The sequence below is a fragment of the Camelus dromedarius genome, chromosome 25, assembly GCF_036321535.1.
Source record: "Camelus dromedarius isolate mCamDro1 chromosome 25, mCamDro1.pat, whole genome shotgun sequence".
Taxonomy (NCBI): Eukaryota; Metazoa; Chordata; class Mammalia; order Artiodactyla; family Camelidae; genus Camelus; species Camelus dromedarius.
The window spans coordinates 17,718,608-17,739,056 of NC_087460.1; the positions used below are offsets into that span (position 1 = coordinate 17,718,608).

Here is a 20,449-nt window from a genome sequence, read left to right on the forward strand (position 1 = left end):
TGCCTGGGGAGGCGCCGCCGAGGCCGGGAGGCGCTGGGCGGGCGCGGGCGGCCCTGCGCTGCCGCCGCCGCCTCCTCCCGGCGCCCTCGTCCGGCGCCCGCCCCGGAACCCGGCGAGCGCGCGGGGGCGGGAGGTGAGCGCGCAGAGCCGGCGGGAGCCCCCGCCGCCCCCAGGCCCCCGGCCATGTCGGCCGAGGAGATGGTGCAGATCCGCCTGGAGGACCGCTGCTACCCGGTGAGCAAGAGGAAGCTGATCGAGCAGAGCGACTACTTCCGCGCCCTCTACCGCTCCGGCATGCGCGAGGCCCTGAGCCCCGAGGCCGGCGGCCCCGAGGTGCAGCAGCTGCGCGGCCTCAGCGCCCCGGGCCTGCGCCTGGTGCTGGACTTCATCAACGCCGGCGGGGCCCGCGAAGGCTGGCTCCTGGGCCCGCGCAGGGGGCAGGGCGGCGGGCTGGAGGAGGAGGAGGACGACATGGACGAGGTGAGCCTGCTGTCCGAGCTGGTGGAGGCGGCCTCCTTCCTGCAGGTCACGTCCCTGCTGCAGCTGCTGCTGTCCCAGGTGCGGCTCAGCAACTGCATGGAGCTGTACCGCCTGGCGCAGGTGTACGGGCTGCCCGACCTGCAGGAGGCCTGCCTGCGCTTCATGGCCGTGCACTTCCACGAGGTGCTGTGCAAGCCCCAGTTCCACCTCCTGGGCTCTTCTCCTCAGGCCCCCGGGGATGTCAACCTCAAGCAGAGCCTGAGAGAGGCCCGGATGACAGGCACTCCTGTCCTCGTGGCGCTGGGGGATTTCTTGGGGGGACCCCTGGCCCCTCACCCCTACCAAGGGGAGCCCCCGTCCATGCTCAGGTATGAGGAGATGACTGAGCGCTGGTTCCCGCTGGCCAACAACCTTCCCCCCGACCTGGTGAATGTCAGGGGGTACGGGTCCGCCATCCTGGACAACTACCTCTTCATAGTGGGCGGGTACCGCATCACCAGCCAGGAGATCTCCGCGGCGCATTCCTACAACCCCAGCACCAACGAGTGGCTCCAGGTGGCCTCCATGAACCAGAAGAGGTAAGCGCCAGCCGCGCTGCTGCTTTCCCATGCACTCACCTGCTCATGAATCGTCCCCCTGATGTTTACCGAGCAGCCCCAGGAGGCTGCGCTGAGATGGGAATGCCGTCCCTGGGAGCGGGAGCTTCGCTGGCCTTGACTCTGGCAAAGTTCCCGATGAACTAAGAACTTGCAAGGAGGAGGAGGCCCCAGGGAGGTCAGCTAACTGAGTAGTTTCCTTGCAGGTACTGCCCTTCAGACAAACTGCCTTTTCCTTCTTCCTTTTTTTCCCCCTGTCTATCTCAGTGGAAGAAAGATGTCTGTGGTTTCCTAGAAGGATACTTTCAAAGAAAACTTTCATTTTGCTTTTGTTTTTACCAATTTTATTTTTTAGGAACTAATCCTGTTTATAATGACACACGAGGCAGTCAGCTGTAACACTGAATTTCGAGCATCTTTGTTGTTAATGACTTTGAAGCCTTTCACACTGGAACACCAGCTGTGATCAGAAAATAATCATTGGAATTCTAATAATCTTAGCTATCACCTTTCTTCTTCTTCTTATTTTTTTAATCCTCTCTTTGCATCTCACTTTATCCCAGTCTTCATCATGGACCCAAAACCTGGAATTGGTCACCTGCAGAATCAGGATGTTTCCATCCACCCCAGCCTTCTCCCTTCCCATCCTGCAAATCCTTCCCAACATGCACTTGGGTGACTCGAAGAAAGGAAAAGAAAAGGAGGAGATTGGGGGCAGGGGGAGGGAACAGAGCCAGGAAAGGACTGGGAAAGCGAGAGCAAAGAGCATCATAGGAAGAAGTGGTAGGACAAAAAGATGGGAGGGCCCAGGATGGCCCAGAGCCATTCAGAAGGAAGGACAGGAACACCCTGTCTTCTGGTCCACTTGTAGCCATCTCAAGCTCCATCATGGTTCCTGCCCTAAAATGTGGAGTGAGGAGTCGGGGACTCACAGCCAGGCCAAGAGTCTTAACCGGAATAGGAAAGTCATTATGCATATTTACTTGACTTAAGTTTCCCCCCCAGGCTAGGGGCGTACATTGAGTTTATTTCTATTATAATATAAAATTAAATTTGAAAAGTGTTCTTTTTTTCTAATGATAAAAAATGTATAGTTATTCTGGAAAACTGGAAAAGAATGAAGCAGCAGGAAGACTGTCACCCTTACTCCCCACTTCCTGGAGGAGATAACCATCCGCAGGTTGGCGTATTTTCTTCCAGCCCCTCTTTGGTGCATCATAAATAATTGGGACGATAGTGTGTTTAAAACTTGACATCAGAGAGTTATTTTTAAACACATTCTAAGAACTTTCGTTGAAGCAACGAACATGCAGTGGTGATGGGCGGTGCTCAGATTACGGGTAGAGGCCCAGGAGGGCTGTCTGTCACCTTTACACACGTGTCTCCCACTGTGTCATTTAGTGCTCAGCAGGCCACCCCTAGCTCCACAACTCCAACACCACACCTCACAGGATTCTCTTTTTTTCTCCACAAATCGTTGGTAGTCCTGAATGTCCTTTCTGTCCTTTTTGGGGGAAAAAAAGTATTCAAGTAATGCATGAATACATGCTTAGAAAAACTGCAAATGACATGAAAAACCATGTGGTAAAAAATGTGTAGTTATTGACATGTTATATTTATATAGGTATATCTAAACATTTATATTTATAAATTAATAAATGTATATTTATAGTATTAGTATGTTGATAGTGGTTAATAGGGAAAGATGTATATATGTATGCATGTACATATAAGGCTGTACATGCATCTTATATATATTTTTACTCTAAAATTGATTAAGTTATGCTGATTATTATGGCCCTTGATATTTCTACTCTAAAAGTTTTTTCTTTAAAAAAAATTTTTTTTTTGGTGACGGGGAGGTAATTAGGTTAATTAATTAATTTATTTTTAGAGCAGGTACTAGGGATTGAACCCAGGACCCCATGCATGCCAAGCATGTGCTCTACCACTTGAGCTATATCCTCCCCCTCTGAAAGTTTTTTTTATATCAGCAAATGTAGATCCACTTCACTCTTGTTAATGGCTGTATAGTATTCCATCTTGTAGGTACTGTAATTAGCCCCTCCCTTATTCTTGAGCATTTAGGGCTTCCATTTGCCATTATAAACAATGCCATGTTGAACATCTTGATATATGTGTGCCTATCATAGTAGGCATATGTGAGTTAGTTCTATATGGCAAATGCTGGGAATCCCTGGATAGGTGGGGCAAAGTGTACGTGCATTTAAAATTTTGGTAGCTCCTGCCAAGTTGCCCATGAGAAAATTGTTCTGATTTTTCTCTGTCAACAGTGTTTGAGCTTGTCGGTTCCCTGTACTCTTGTGAAGATGTAATCATTTTTTATTTTTACCAGTCTAATGGGCAGAAACACTGGTGTAGATATCTCTGCTTGGAAGAGGAATTGTTCATTTCATATGTCTGTTGGCCATTTGTATGTCTTTTATATATGGCCTTTAGTTTTTAAAAAATGTGGGTTTTTTTTGTATTCATTGTAAAAATTCTCTTCATGCATATAGATACTGATCCCTTGTTTCTTAGGTAATGCTGCCTGTGTTCTTCCCTTGCCCTTATTTGATCATAAGGCTCAGAAGTGAAATGCTGGAAGCGACCAGGCAGGTAGGATCAGTGAGTGGAGGGGGTGGGTGAGAGTTACGAACCGGAGAGCTACTGACCCACCGCAAGAGGGCGCCACCTCCCGGCCACAGCTGGGTAATGCCGCATAGGCGCGGGGAATGGTGTGTCAGACCTCCAGATAACCCAGATTTTTAGAGCGACTCGCTCCATCTAAAAAACAAACAAATCGACAAGATCAACAAAAACACTGTAGACCAAACAAAGTGTAGGCCAGAACTGGCCTTGTGAGCCTTCAGTTTTGGACTTCAGATTTATAGTGTATTCTTATAGGAGGAGATTTTAAATGTTTTGTAGTCAAATTTGTCATGTGTGTCCTACGAGCTTTTTATCTTGCGTGGGAAAGCTAGAGGTTCTTGTACATCACTCGTGTATTTCGTGACCTATTCCTTTTACACTTTGGCCATTTTATCTCGACATCTGAATTTGGGGTTTATTTTCACATAAGGTATAATGTAAGGTTATAATATGTTTTCTGACGTCCCAGTAACCTCAGTTCTTCACTGTGATTTGCTAAACCAGTTACATGCTTATTTTCCTGTTTCCAGATGGACAGACTGGCCATTCCGGTATCAGTAACACATTTTTAAGTTATTGTAGCTTGTGAATCTGTTTTATTCACAAAGACGCATTTGTTCTGTCTTGTTTTATTTTAATTCTCTTGGCTATTCTCCACACATTTTTCTCCTTCAGATAAACTTTAGAATCAGCTTGTCAAGTCCTGTTGGAATCTTGATTGGAATTGCATTGTATTCATAGGTTAATTTGGAGGAGGATTCACAGCTTTATGATACTTTGTAGCTGGATAAATGGTTTATTTCTCTATGTATTTATTTGGGTCTTTTGGTCCCTCAGAAAGGATTTCTTTTATTACCTTTGTATGTATATTTTTTGTTAGGATTTTTGTTTGGTATTTTCTAGTTATTATTTTTTTCTACATAGTTACTTTTTTTCCATTAGATTTTTGAAGTTGAGTGCCATGTTGGAATTTGTGTCTTTCTTTATCTCCTTCAGACTTTGACTCAAATCTGACATAATCTCAACCAAGAGTCCCTTCCTGAACCCTCAGTTAGGCTAAATGTTCAAACTCCTTGCTTTTCTATCATACTCCCCACCTTGAATTGAAATTTTCTGTTTCTGTTTGTTTCTCTGCCTTCTGATTCTGGCCTGTTCAATGCTTATGTATATTCACCCGGCTGATATGGTTTCCAATAAATAATAGATGCTTCAAATGCATGGCTTTTTTGGATTGTGGAATATAGTTTACCTTATTGTAGTAAAAGTAAATGTATATATTTGTATTCTTTTAAAGTGTAACATCACAGTGGAGATTTTTCTCTTGCAACAGTCATGATAGTTATTTAGAATAGCTGAAAAAAAATGATAGGTAGCATTTAATTAAACACTTAACTCTTTACCAGGTACTATTCCTACTACTTCGTGTGCATCGTCTCATTTTGCCTTCACAAGGATTATATGAAGCAGGTTCCCATTTTGCAGAGGCAGAAACTGAGGCTCAGAAAGTAAATTGCTCAAGGTGTGGAAAAAGTAGGGTAACCAAAATGTACATCGCCATTGACTAGGTTATAACCATTTAGAGTGTTGACAAGTTTTGGCTTATAGATTGACAGTGACCATCTCAAGCAGATCTTTAACTTTTCCTTTAAAAAATGATTTTCTTCCAAGAAGTGGAGCACAGGTATTTCATGGTACTCTGCTGCTTGTCAGAGTTTCCTCACGTGTGCCTCAGCGTCACCCAGCCTCTGTGCAGGCAGTGTTCTAGTCACCACTGAATAAACAAACAACAAAGAGGACATGGTTCCTGCCCCACAGGAGCTTATAGTTGAGTTTGGATAATGAGACAAGTGAAAATGAAACCTAGAAGGGGACTGTCCCTGAATAACGCATCTGGCACAGGTTCCAGAAATGCTGCAGGAAACTTAGAATCTTGAGTAGAAAGGGTGGATTTCAGCCTCTGGTTACACAGCATTTCACATCTGCCTTGATTCACCGCCTCGGCCATGTGTCTGTATGGTTTTACTTTGACAGAAGGGTCAAAGGCAGAGCAGCCCGCGTTCCCCAGGGACTGAACAGTGCAGTGATCCCAGGATCTTAAGTAACAAGGGACAGGCGGGAACCCTGGGACTAGGAGATTCTATAAAGCCCTTTGCACCCTGGAGAAATGCTGCCATATGACCAGCAGTGGACCAAAAAAAAAGAAAAAGAAAAATGTTTGGTGCTGTGGCCACTACTTGAAAATAGCAGTGTGAGCACACAGCACTGTCGGAGAGGGTGCCTTGAAGTCCAGGCACGCACCACTGCCCAGCGGTCTGAGCGTGGATTTGATCTCAGGAGTTGTCAGGACATAACTCGTCACATGTGAAAGCTTGTGTGCCCACAAGATCGCTTGCTTCCTGTCCCCACTTTAATTAGCGATAACTTGCAGGCATCAGGTTGTTAATTTCTCTCTTTCCAAAGTTGTCTCTGGTCTCTCCCGTTGCCCCGCACCCTTGCTCTGAAATCGGAGTCGGGTTGTGCCCTCCTGCTCTGCGTGTGAACACAGCGAGGCTGGGAGAGACACGCACACGAGTGTCCCACAGAGATGGCGTTCCCGACGTCGGCTCTGGCTGTCCCCTTTCCTCTGAGCCCAAGTTTAGTACTTTAGAGCATTTCTAGAGTCATGGAAACTTCGAGAGATTTTGCCCTCTATGAATAACTAGATGGTGTGAAATAAATAAAGCGTTGTGTCTGTTCACCTCCCCCACCAATATGATTTTGGCCAACAGTTTAAATTGCTTTTGTGCGTGAGTTTCTCAGAGAGTAGGGAGTAGGTAGCAATGGGGACACTTGTTTCCTGACCTTCCCTCTCGGCTTCCTGGTCCCCAGGGAGGCTGATACGTGGGGAAGCAGCAGACGGGGAAAGAGGAGACAGAGGTCTCTGATGCCCCACCGACCGCCCAGCCTGCCTCAGAGTGCTTGAGAAAGGGGCTTGCCTTTCAAAGTTTCACTCTGATGGGAACACACTTTTCTGTGCAGCAGGTCCTCACAGCGGTTCACATTTCTTGAGCTCTTACTCAGGGCTGTATACTGTGGTCACGACTTTAGATGTCTTTCCTGTGTCATGCTCACAGCATCTCTGTGAGATGGGTGTTGTTATTGGCTCTGATTCTCCAGAGGGGAAACAGAAGCTCAGCGAGTTTCATTAACTCGCACAGGTTCACAGAACCCGCACCCTGAGCCGCGCAGACCCCCCCTGCATCCCGCATCCCTGCGGTCGTGTAAGTTCTCATGGGTCACTGATTCCTGTGCGCTGCTGGTTAGCGTGTTTCGTGTTCCTTAGCTCTTAAGGATTTAGAGAGCTTTTCATCTCTTCTAAGTGAAGTAGAAATTAAATCTGCATCTAATTTTTCTCACTTTCATTTCTGTTTACTGTAAGTCAAGTATGTAGCTACAACAAATTTATGATTTGGTTTAAAAATTCTTTTTGCCTCCTGAGTGGAGTATGTTGGGGACCCATATTAAGGATACACTGACGAGATGATAATTTTAAAAAATAATGGATAGCCTGGATTCATTCCTTTACCCTTCAGGAGGTGAAGAGTGGAAGAGGCACTGTCAGAGGATGGGCAACGATGTGCTGACTGGCAGGAACTTATGGATGAGGGAGCACTTTGTACATTACGGCCTGTGGCTGCTGCACTTGACAGATGAGAAACTGATCCTCCTGAGGTTAAGAAATGCAGGCAGTGACGTGCAGAAAGGCATCGCCTCTAAGTGACCTCTTGCTGCAGGTTGCCCTCTCAGCTTTCTCAGCGCGCCCTTCTCTCTCCCACTTCACAGATGGGGAAACTGAGCCTCAGATCACCTGAGATTCAGTGACTCGTTCGAGGTCGCAGAGCTGTTGAGTGGTGGGGCTGAGAGTCCCTGGTACAAGCCTGGGGACCTCATAACCCTCGGCGTCTGCCTCTGCATCAAGTGGCCTGCTTTCGGGTGGCAATTTCATCATCAAACAAATTCAATATTGAAAAGTGTTTCTCTCTTCAAGTGAATCTGAGCATGTTGGGGTCTGGCGAGATGGAGCTGTGTACTTGTCACTGCCTATTCATTCAGCCTCAAAAAGAAGCCCCTTACGTATTGCTCAGGACAAATGATTATGCTGGATGGAAATCAAAACCTGTTTTGATCTTACAAAATTTACTATCTGTGTATCTTGGGGAGCAAACACAAATTGTGGGCTGGTAAAATTTAGTGCTTATTTGCAAGCTTTATTTCCTTTGGTTCCCCAAATTTGCACACACAGAGAGGGCATCGTGGTCAGATTTTAAGGACCATTGGCAGCAGGAAAGGTAAGCAACATGAACCATGGACCCCCCCAGTCACTGCCACCCCGGTGAAGTCTGTTGACATGAAAACCTGAATGGCTGGCTGCGTTTAATGGACAGTGTGAGGCTGTTGATGAAGAAGACTCTATTCACTCTCTGATTTGAAAGGCAAAGCTAAGCTAAAACTCATTTATTTATTTATTTTAAAATTTTACTTATTTATTTAGTTTTATTGAAGCACAGTCAGTTACAATGTGTCGGTCTCTGGTGTACAGCACAGTGTCCCAGTCACACATGTACATACATATATTCGTTTTCATATTTTTTTCCATTAAAGTTTATTGCAAGATATTGAGCATAGTTCCCTGTACTATACAAAAGAAACTTTAAAAAAAAATCTATTTTTATACATAGTGGCTAACATTTGTAAATATAAAAACGTATTTAAATGTAAGCATTACAGGCACCTTTAAAAAAAAAAAAAGTCAGTTTTTAGTGGGTGGCGGTTACTAACATATGATCTCTGTTGCAATGCACCAAAACATCTGTCAGGAGACGAGGCAGGGCTCCTGGTTCACGGCTGCTTTTTTTTTTTTCTTCTTTGTATTATTTAATTATTTTATTTTTGGCAGGGGTGGGGGAGGTAATTAGGTTTATTTATTTACTTTGTTTTTTAGAGGAGGTAGTGGGGATTGAACCCAGGACCTTGTGCATGTTAATAAGCATGTGCTCTACCACTTGAGCTACTCCCTCCCTCTCACTGCTGCTTTTTAACCTACCCTCTTACATCGTTTTTTCATTTGTAGCTTCTACCCCCATTCTTTCTCATCACATTGTCACTTTTGAAGAAATCATTGTGTTGGCTTTAGATGGCCTCTAAATTCACCTGGTCTAGTCATTATTTCAAACACTAGAACACTGAGAAATTACGGTGACAGTGCCTTATCTCTGTGTAGTACTCTCTGATGCACTGTTTGCCTTAATGGTCTCGACCACCCTGTGATGGGTCATTATCCCCAGGGCAGAGATGAGGGTCAGGGAGCTGGTTGTGAGCAGAGCAGGGACTGGATCCAGGTCTCTCGCTTTGTGTGGCTGCTCACACTGTTGTAAACTTGAGACAAGTGGCGACATCGCAGTCGCCTGACCCAGCGCTTCTGAATGCTTACCCTTCCTGGCCTTCAAGGAGTCCATGAATCCCTGTGTACCACATCGAAACAAATTAACTCTTTCTTTTCAGCTCAAAAGTCATGAGACTTTTATTCAGTGTCTGAAGCTAATAAGCAGAGTTTAATTTTCTTACTGGATATGGGGCTTAAAACCAGTGTATTTCTCTTTTTAAAATTATTTTACTCTTATGGTAGGCGAGCATTAGTTGATAGAAGTGTTTGTTGAGTTAACATGTATAAATACCCTAAGAATGCTGGATCCAAATATTTTCAATTCGTTCGGTGCTTACCTGCCCCTATTTTCTGTGTTGTGACCCAGGATAGAAGATGTCCTCACAGGGAGGAAGGCGGGCGAGTGATCTGCTTGGGGGAAGTCGTGGTAGACAGGTGCCTGGCCCACCCTGTCTCAGCCACCCTTTGCACGCGCTTGTCTGCGTGCGCAGCGCTGGTGTGCGCCGAGGACGGAGCCCGCCCGCCGGGGGCGGGGAGACAAGGGGTGGGGCGGTGCTTGCTCCCGCTTCCGCAAGAGGTACTGAGTTTAGCGTATACAAGATGTCTTCGGTTCTTGGCTTGAACAAAGCAAGGTTAGTTCTTGTCGTATGGAATTGTTTATCTGCAACAGCTTAAGGTCAGAGACTGCACCATTCTTGTGGGCTCTTGGGCATGAGTGAAATTTGAGATGCCGCTGGGTCATTCCTGTCCCCAGGCGGAGCGCACCCAGCTCCGAGCGCCCGTTTTCTCCGGATGTGCCGCGGATCCACACGCTGCCTTGGCAGATCACGCTGTTCGCTGTCTCACTTCTGAAATGATCAAAAGAACTGACTTTGGGGGCCTTTGTGTCTCTTTCAGGTCTAACTTCAAACTTGTGGCTGTTAATTCAAAACTCTATGCCATCGGTGGGCAGGCCGTTTCTAACGTTGAGTGTTACAACCCTGAACAGGATGCCTGGAATTTCGTGGCACCCTTACCAAACCCCCTGGCTGAGTTCTCTGCGTGTGAGTGTAAGGGGAAAATTTATGTCATTGGAGGATACACTACCAGAGGTAAGTGAAGGGGGCCTAGAAAGTGGTCCTACGTGTGAGCTTTGGCGGGCGGGGGGAGGGCGGGGGGGCCGCAGGAAACACCAGTGCACCAAGTGTGAGTTCTCTGTCACATGCTACGTATTTACCTTTCTGGAAGGGAGAGCCCTGGATAACCGGGGTGGTTTGGACAGAAGGGGCCTTGACGCCTTTGTGTGAGCATGAAGATTGAGTAAGGTAGGGGGAGCTGTGAGCAGATTTGTGTATGTTCTTCCTTCTCCGGAAACTCCACCTGGTGGTCAGCCGTCCTGGGACTCAGCAGGGTAACTCCCATCCTTCTCCCAAACGCACACCGGATCTGCCCCCTCCAACACTTCGGAGTTTCGTGCCAGCGCATCCTTGCAGGTCTCCGTTTTCCCTTTTGCCCTTGTGTTTGAGCACCATCGTGTCAGATACAGATTCCAGAAATGCAGCTCCAGGCTGTTGTGCGTGAGTCACAGGAGGAGCAAAGAACGGGAATGTAAGAGAATTCTTTCCTGCCCAGCGGCGGGAGGTGGTCGTGCTGTTTAGTAAAGCACACAGATGTGTTCTTCACTTCTTTGGGAGGGCATTTTATTGTTAATAATTTGGAAATAAAAAGTTCCTCCAGCAGGTTTTATATGGCTGGCCTTGGTAGGGAGCATCTCGCAGCTTGCTCTTCCGTCATCTCCTAGCCAAGGCAGTCTACTCCCTCACTAGGTCTGTCTGACTGTGTCATGCCCAGAACTTACAGAAAAGGCACAACTGGCCTGTTCAGGCTTTCAGCCACATGTAGAGCTACTGTTATGATTGACATAGTGAAATAACCTGTTACCCTCTCTGGTGTGATACGGGCAAGACAGAGCTCTCCAGCCCTGGCAGGTAACAAGCATGGACAAATGATGCTGGTGGCCCCATTAAGCTACATGTGACCATCTGTAACTTTGTGAAGGACAGAAATCCACATCATCATAATATAGTGTAGGTGCTAAAAATTCATTTCGCCATGACCAAATGTGTCTTGCTTTGGGATATACATTCGAGGAAGAAGTTGAATGTAAGGTGTTTTATAAGCAGCTGATTGACTTTTTTGGGGGAGGGTTAGGGGGTTTTGATGAACGTGGAGTTCCTCTAACAGTTGATTTGGGGGTGAGGATGGTAGGCAGTGTTTTAGTTTCCTGTGGCTGACTTAACCAGTGACCACACACCTGGTGGCTTACAGCAACAGAAATGTACCCTGCGCAGGTCTGGAGACCAGAAGCCTGACATCAAGGTGTCGGCAGGTGCGAATCCTTCCTGGCTCTTCCCAGCTCCGGTGGCTCCAGGCACCCCTTGGCTAGTGGCTGTCCCTCCGACCCCCGGCTCCGTCTTCTCATGCCCTCTCCTCTGCGTGTGTCCATGGCTTTCCCTCTTCTGTTCCCTTATAAGGACACCTTTCTCATTGGATTTGGAGCCAACCTGGGTATCCCAGGATCTCATCTTGAGATCCTTGACCTAATTACACCTGCAAAGACCCTTTTTCCAAGGAAGGTCACATTGAGAGGTTCTGGGGGTCAGAAGGTGGACATGTCTTTTGAGGGGCCACCATTCTACTCGCTCCAGGTGGGGTGTTTATTTGCACATTTAAGGGGAGGCAGTGATGAAAAGGAGCATGATCCTGCCGACACCCCGATGTCCCATGGGAAGCAGTGAGCTTTTTCTTTTTTCACTCCAAGTTCTCATCAATTGTGGAGCTATTCCCAGTGTCCCTAGTGATGCTCCCCTGATGATAAGATAATTGGCAGCTTTTCCTTTACAACTAATTGAAGGAAAAAAAAAGAGAGACATAGAAGTCACTGCTTTTACCTTCAACACTGGTGTTCAGGTTACAGTGGTCAACTTTATATACTCAATGAAACCATAGACCCCGGAGAATTCCTGTGTGTGCACATGTACCTCTGTGTGTATCTGTGTGTCTTTTCTCCCAGGAAAGTAAATGCAGTTATTTACTCTTGAACATTTCTAAGAATTCTGATTCCTCCCTAGATTTTGTAACACAGAATGTGCCCTGTGGGCTGACCTAATGCACACATAGCCCCTGGCTTCGCTTCTAACCGGGAGCCGGCAAGCACTGACAGGCAGCTCTGTGACCCAAAGACTGCTCTGCTGGTAGATTTCATGGTTTTTCCATGACCCTGGCTGAGCAAATGTTCTTTAGATTTGACCTGGAAAACCCTTGCTTGTGTGTTTTCTCGTTTCACAAGCCACTACGAAGGTGCCTTCTTTACTTGGGCCACCCACTGTGATTCCTGTCCCGGCCTCCCCGAGTCAAAGCCCCGCGATGGGATGGTTGGGTGATGCGGATGGATGACTGTGTAACGGTTGAAAACGAGTTTTCTAGTGAGAGGGCAGGACCATTCCCGGTACTCTGAAGCTCCTCTCCTCCTCTGCTTGGCTCTTCCCAGCACTTCCTAATAGTCTCTTGTCTTTAAAACAAGAAATCATAATTGTCATGGAAAAAAAAAATTCTGGACTCAAAGTTGGGGTCTTACCCTGCTGACTTCTTACATTAGGTGAGACTCTTAAAATTTAGTCAGGACGAGTTCATGGTTTTTAGGATAGCTGTTTGATTATTTTAATTCTTTGGCAGGCACTGAAGAAATGAAAGGAAATTCAATTTAAAGTTGTAGTAACCTCTAAAGGGAAGAAGGGTGATTTGTTAAATGTCAGACTCAACTCTAAATGTAAGAGCAAAAAGTCCACCAATTCAAACCACCTCATCATAGTCTCAGTCCTTGTTGGGTGAGCAGAGAAAACATTTACAGAAGACCTGGAAGGACCTTCAGACCCGGGGCTGAGAAATCCATGGGAGCCTCACTAGAATAAGTCCTTTCTTTATTCATGGGATGGGGAGCCAGGTGGCCCAGGAGCACTTGTTGATAAATTAGTAACCAGACCCCCTAGAGCTGTCTCCTGGGGTGAGCTGTATCACAATTGCTACACAGAAAAGAAACAGACCAAGGTAACAGTGTGGGTGGAAAACAGAAGGACAGTTCCCTAAAGCTGTGACAGTTCTGATACGTCTGCAGGCTTGGGGACGTGTGCAGGCACGGGATCTGGTCTCCTATCAGTGGCTTCTGTGCCCTCTTAGGAGGCACTTGACTTGATGGCGGACAGAGTGATGTAGCCCCTGAAATACTGCCCACCGTGGGTGGGTGCTTCTGTCTCAGGAGGAAGCACGGCCACCAGCTTCTGTAGCAGTCAGCGTGCTGTGCACTTGAGCTGTGCGTCCGTTCCCAAGCCGAGCTGTCTCTCACACTGATAGTTTGTTGTTTAAAAAACAACAACAAACAGAAAGTTCATTCTTTCTGATAACTCAGAGCATTTTTCCTTTTTCTTTTTGCTGAGGCTAAATTATTCCATTTATTCTTTCCCTAAGGAGAAAAGAAAAGAAAAGAAAGAACAATTTAAAAAAAAATGTAACAAGGTATTTTAAATTTCACAAGCATTTTTTTTTCCCAAAAGAGAGTAGGCAATTTTTTTCCTGAAAACAACTATTAATTCAAAATAATTTCAGGGCACTCTTATCTACTATCTGATTTTATCTACGCAGTAATTAACCCTCTCTTGTGACATGGGCAGGGGAAAGGGGAAGGGCCCTTGTCAGCGTGTCTCTGGTGTTAACGATGGGGAAACAGAATTGCCAAGCGACTCTGGCTTGAAGGCCAGAGGTGAGGTTTTCTCGCGTCTCTCCTGACTCACACACAGCTCTGCGTCCTGTCGGTGAGACAGCCCCGAAGCTCCGGCTGGGCTCTCTTGCCTTGTTTGGTAGCATCTGGGGCTCAGCCTGTCATCTGCATTAAGCAGTCAGTAATTCTGTATAACAGATGTGGGTTCTGCGGCTCGGATTCTTTGTTGACTGGCCTGCTGGTTCTAAAAGGTGTTAAGGGCCCCAGCGAGGAGGGGACGAGCTGCATCGCAGGGGCTCATCTCGGGGCCTTACGGACTCCGAGAGCCTCCTAGGGAGGGGACGGGCCTGAATGCGAGGCCCAGGGTGGGGGGTGGGAGGGTGATTCTAGGTGGATCTCCTCCCAGCCCCTGCTGCCCTGAGACAGCCTTGCCCCTGTGCGCCCAGACCCTTCGGGCGGGACAGAGGGCCGGGTGACAGCCCGGGCGGCCAGGGCGTGACCGGGCCCCTCTCTCTGCGTTGCAGACCGCAACATGAGCATCCTGCAGTACTGCCCCTCCGCCGACCTCTGGACGCTCTTCGAGACGTGCGCCGTGCACATCCGCAAGCAGCAGATGGTGTCGGTGGAGGAGACCATCTACATCGTGGGCGGCTGTCTGCACGAGCTGGGCCCGGGCCGCAGGGGCGGCCAGAGCGAGGACACGCTGGCCGTGCAGTCCTACAACACGGCCACGCGCCGGTGGCTCTGCCTCAAGGAGAACACGTCCAAGTCGGGCCTGAACCTGACGTGCGCGCTGCACAACGACGGGATCTACATCATGAGCCGCGACGTGACGCTGTCCACCAGCCTGGAGCACCGCGTCTTCCTCAAGTACAACATCTTCTCCGACAGCTGGGAGGCCTTCCGGCGCTTCCCCGCCTTCGGCCACAACCTGCTGGTCTCCTCCCTCTACCTGCCCAAGAAGGCAGAAACATGACTGCGCTGACCTAGTGTCTTACATGCTAAGTATTTAAGAGAAACCTGGTTAAAAACCCGCCCCCCCCCCGCCCCCCAAATCGTGTCCAATTTCAAAAGAGACCAATTTTTAAAGGGAAAAAATGTGCATTTTAGGCCACATATACAAAAGCTGTACATAAGCTTACTTGAACTAATTACTTGAAAACTTGTGGAGAAAAGAGACCAACTTGTTTATTTTTTTAATGCTTGATTTTTAAATTATGGGAGCAAATCCATGGTAATGTTTTCACACAGGCAGGATACCCCTTGGGCCAGTGACTGAAACTGATTCTCAAAAAAGAAGATTCATTGTGTCTGCTTAGTAAAGGGCCAAAGTCAATAATTCACATGAATGGTAAAGATGATTTTAAAGCCTGCTTTGTTTAGATCACTTGAAATAGTGATACCTTAAGTGAGAAGGTTTTTTTTGTTTTTGTTTTTTTGGTTGTTAATTTACTTGACAAACATATTAACACTATCTTTCTCTTCTTTTCTCCCCCAGTCACACGCACATGTACTTCCAATGTGTTTAAAACAGGGTTCTACGTTCATGTATTTTATTTACACACAGCTTTCCAGGAAATGTGCACCAATGGAACCCAGCATTCCAGTCCTCCAAACCTGCAGAAAGACATTCTCAGTCTTTTTTTCCCCAGTCTTTTTTCCCAGTTATGTATGAATGCTGAGTAAATAGGAAGGTATTTCATGTGTGTAACAGATTGCAGATTTATGTGATCAGATGAGTTGCACTGCTAGGCATTCTGTATTGCTTAAGAGAGGATATATTGTTCAAAAGGATGGATCTCTATATTTTTAAAATTGAGTCTTACATTTAAATGGGAAGGGAAGGAAGCACCAAATAAGGAAAAAGAAATTGCCTTTAAGAGTTGACTTATATTGAATGTATTTGACTTATTTCTTATTTTAAGCATGAAACGTATTATATTTAGATCAGGCACCTTTCTGATTTAATCTTGGTTTTTTAAATTTATGCTTTTATGGGGTAAGGTCAGGACAGCTTTGACATGTTTGTGCTGGTGACAGGGGATGAGTCCCTTCCTGAGGCTGAAGTGGCATTTGGTGAGATTTCTGAAGTTCAGTGAGGTGCTCTACTTGCCTTGGTTGTTAAATCAGGTAGAACCCAGCTCGAGCAGGTGTTTGTTTACAGCGAGTCAGTTGTCAGTGAATAAAGTCTTCTGCCAATCATAGATCAGCATTTCCTGAAAGATACGCAGGCATATCTCGGAGACATTGCAGTCTGGGTCCAGACCACTGTGATCAAACTGATGAAGCAAGTTGTGAATTTTCTGGTTTCCCAGTCAGTGCATATGAAGGATACCCCATCCTGTAGTCTGTTAAGTGTGCAACAATATTACGTCTTAAAAAAAACAATGTACGTACCTTAATTAAAAAAAATACTTGATTGCCAAAAAAAAAAAAAAAAGCTAACCATCATATCTGATAAGGCAAGATTGCCGCAAAGCTTCAATTTGTGAAAAAAAAAAAAAAAAAAAAAAAGAAGCAGTGTCTTTGAAGTGCAGTGCGGTGAAGCGCCACACAATGAGGTGTGCCTGTGTCCACTCACGGAAGGAAATTTCATTTTGATTGAAAAACACGTTCTGAAATTTTCTGATCTTTTTGCAGTGGAATCAGTTTAAACCGTGAGCTGGGTCCCATCTGTCTGTCCTGACATTCCAGTTCCAGCATGCCTCACTTTAAGAAAGTCCTAGAAAAACAAAAACTGTTACGCAAATCCACGCACGCAGCAGACACTGGCCGAGTGCCGCCGGCATGCATTCTCCACGCACATGTGGGACAGGGACATCGATGGCTTTACCAGTGCTTCAGTTTATCCAACAAGTCACTACACGGTTTCTTTACAATCGTGACCTCCTCATGGATTTAAAATAAAGGTCTGGTTGTAAAAATGCTAGTGGCACAGCTTTTCTATTAGGTAAGATGCGGTACGCCTTTATTGTGGACATGGAGACAGATCTTTGTAGCTGTCACCAAATAATCTCACCAGTATCACTGATTTAACTTACAACACTATTTAAGGGTTTCCAAGCCATATCCATTTATTCTCAAATACTTAGTCTTCTTTCTTTTAAAAACTCAACTGAAATCTTCCTGGGAATGGTCCTTTAATAATAGATTTATATTAATTTATATTCACTATAGAATTGAATTTCCAGTGACTTGTAATTTCATGACATATATTTAAAAATCTAATTTATTTTAGATAGTGTTAACTTTTGTTGCTACAAATCTTAGCGCCTTTAAGGCTTAACCTTATATATTCGGCAGATTCTAGTCAGTTAAATTCGTTCTGGACAAACAATTGGAGATTAGCTGGTAAATACCCACATTATATAAAATACAGTATTGTTCCTGCCAACTAGCTCTCTTCCTGATTGCATTCTTGGATCTGTTTTCCTAATGCTGACAATTAGTTTCTTGGGCCAAGTGAAGGCGTACTCCGATCCACAAAGCTCTTTTTATAAACCAGGTTAGATGTGTGTACATGTGCCTATCTGTGTGTCTGTATCTGGCATATTAAGCTCTCTCTAAGATACACAGACTCCTAACAAGACAGTTTCTTGGGGCTGCCAGCAGTACTTAGGCTAAGTGGAAAGTGCAATAAGGCAGATCTGCGGATTTGGGACCTGATCCGTCCTGCTGGGCACATCAGCTGTGTTGACATTTTGAGGGTAATTTTAATTTGGCCCCCACCTCCCTGGTGCTGATGTTATACTGAAGACTCTGCCTGTGATGAAGGCAACGTTGCTCTGAAAGGCTCCCTTTGTTTTCTCCTTCTCTAAATGCTTTCTTCCTTTTTCTGAGGTGCTTCTGAGGGTGCTGACCTCCCACTGCGGGGAGGGGAGTTACTGGGAGGACCCCAGTGGTGACCACCCTGCACGGGGCAGCCCATTTCACATGGCAGGGTGAGTCCTGGTGTGAACTGTGGAGGGAAGTTGTTAGTTCCTCCTGTCATTCTTCCTGGCTTTCTTTTCTGTACCCTTAGTTTCAGAGGCCTCTGAAAAGTTTTTCTGATGACTGTGTAGGAGTTGATTATTTCAACAGTATTTCTTAAATCTTCATAATGAAGCACTGAGAAGGTTATGGATACTAGTAAGAAACAAGTAGATGAAGATTAAGCATGAATACCAAAGAGAATTTAACCCTGACTTTTTTTTTTGAACCAAAATCCTAAGTAATTCCAAATGCCTTAGATATCAATTGAAGTTGTACTGAGATGGACAAAGCTCTCTCTTTTCCAAGAGAGTAATCAAATGAATGCCTGTTCTTGTTCCATAAACCATTACTTCTAGAGCATGGTGGATACTGTGTTCTCAGGTTTCCAGGTAAAGTCATGACCCTACCTGTTTGGCTGCACAGGTAAATCAAGCGGAAAGGCTTTGGCCTTCATGGCCAACCAGCAATGCAGAGCACTCGAGAGACAGTGTAGCAACAGGAGGGGAATACGGGTGAGCTGTTGGATGCCTTTCTCCTGGACCAGGGATGGGGGATGCGTAACATCTGTGCCACCATTCTTTCAAGGGGGCATTGTGAATGAGTGGCACTCCTTTCCCTCTGGCTGGGAATTTGTCTCAGAGTCCATGTCATTAATGCCTCCAAGCATCCATTACAGCCATCAGTGAGATGAGGTCTCTTTGTCATCCCTGCCTTAGGCAGAGGAGTGAGTGAATTAGGTGAGTAGACATCACCCAAAATGACTTTGAAAGCAGTGAGCTGATTCAGGTTCCCAGAAATACTTATCAAATGTCTATCACGTGCAAGAAAGCACTAAGAAGCAGGGATACAGACACAAGTAAGCCACCATCCCTGACCTTGAAGAGCTCACCGCCTTGTGAGGTTTGCTGCGATGATAACTAGACGGTCCACCTGAAAGATGCCCGCTTTTGTCAGCTCACTGGGGCTCCCTGGCCTTCCTGCCGCTTCAGTCCTGGCCCAGTCTGTCCACTACCTTATGGTTTACTAACACTCAGCATAAACCAGCTTTCCTCTAAATTTGAACATCCCATGCTATGGTTTTTGTTTTTGTTTTTCACAGTATGCTTTTTTTTCCTCTCACTGCTTTCCATAGTTTTCTCTGTACTTCATTATTCAGGAAAAGATGGTATGAAATCTGCTTTATTTAGAAGTACTTACTAGGCTCCACAGCCTATGGACCTGTGGGCTTAGCCGCTTGATCCCGTGAAAAGGAGGAGCAGAGCTTGGAAGGAAGTACCCGGAGAGAAGCAGGCTGTTCACATGTGCATTTATACCTATGCCTTTAAAACACTCCCATAAAAAGTACTTTCAGAGAAATGGACATTAAGACACTATCCCTGACAGAAAGTCAGTTGATTTTGCCTTTGTGATAACTATCAAGGGGTATGTTTCATTCACATAAGAGTATTTTTTATTTTCTGGTATTAACTTAGGAACACGACATAAAATACACACCAGTTGACAGGCTGTGCACAGGCTGACTTCTGCACTTGACATAACCACTTTTATCCATTCCTACAGATTAAGTGTCAATGATGGTCAATTTTGAGTTGCAAAAGGGTGCTGACATGACTTTGGTAGGGTTGGCTGGTGCTTTGTCAAATCAATGTCCCAGTTTATTACTAGTAAAGAAAAAAAATGTAATTTGCATCATTGTGTCATTTTTTTCCCTTAAACTTAATAGGGGCTCTTTAGATGTCTCTAACAATGTTTTTATTTCTAGTGGTCATTTAAGGAAAAATAATCTGTAGGATGAACAGCTATGTTTTGTTATGACTGATTCTTTATTAAAAAAGCTTGTATTGAGCCTTCAATTTCAAGTGCAGCTTAAAATGTAAACAGTTCACACGATTCATTCAAATACAGTGATGCCTCTGAAGCACTCAGACAGCATTCGTTTTGTGTTTATGAAGGAACTACAGAAGAAAATCTCTTTGAATAAAGTAGTTCTGGATTAGCGGTGGTTGTTCGGTAAGTACCAGCTCTGTACTGGGGGCTGCACCGAGGCTGGGAGGAGGAGGCAGGCGGAGTGCGCCGGGTCCCCGTCTCCCTGCGGATGGGAGCTTCTGATTGGCTGGGACGACCAGACTCACACCCCGGGAGCCAATTAGAGGAGAGGTGGCCGCCCCGATGGAGGAAGAGCCGGAAGACAGCGCTGGTTATGAGAGCTTCTAGCGTTTGGAGACGATGGCTCTGGGAGGAGGCTCTCTGCATCCTTGTAATTCTGGATGAAAGAATGAAGTCTGAATTCCACAGTTTAGCAATTTTGGCCCCCCCACAATCTGTTCCTCCGTATGTTTTCTAACATTCCCCACTATTTAAGGCACCCCTTTAATAGGAAATAGTTTCAGGAAAACTGAAACACACAACTTCTCGCCTTCCTATTGTGTTCGTTATGACTGATTGGCTGTGAGGCTGAATCAGTGCCACAACATGGGGGTCCGTCAGTTACTAGGTGGTGGCCCACGCATGCCCATTCCCTTCTAGCCTTTGGCTAAGTGTAGGAACACGTGTGCACACACGTGCCCTCCTTAT

The 20,449-nt window shown here is 45.9% G+C and overlaps 1 protein-coding gene across 1 annotated transcript; it reads left to right on the forward strand.

Annotated features, from left to right (window-relative positions):
• The first annotated feature begins 62 nt into the window (after nt 1-62).
• Nucleotides 63-19,558, forward strand: KLHL42 (kelch like family member 42). Its single transcript, XM_031443879.2, has 3 exons — nt 63-1,058; nt 10,048-10,241; nt 14,428-19,558. Exons 1-3 carry the CDS (start codon nt 184-186, stop codon nt 14,877-14,879), a joined length of 1,521 nt encoding a protein of 506 aa, XP_031299739.2. The 5' UTR covers nt 63-183; the 3' UTR covers nt 14,880-19,558.
• Nucleotides 19,559-20,449: the final 891 nt, after the last annotated feature.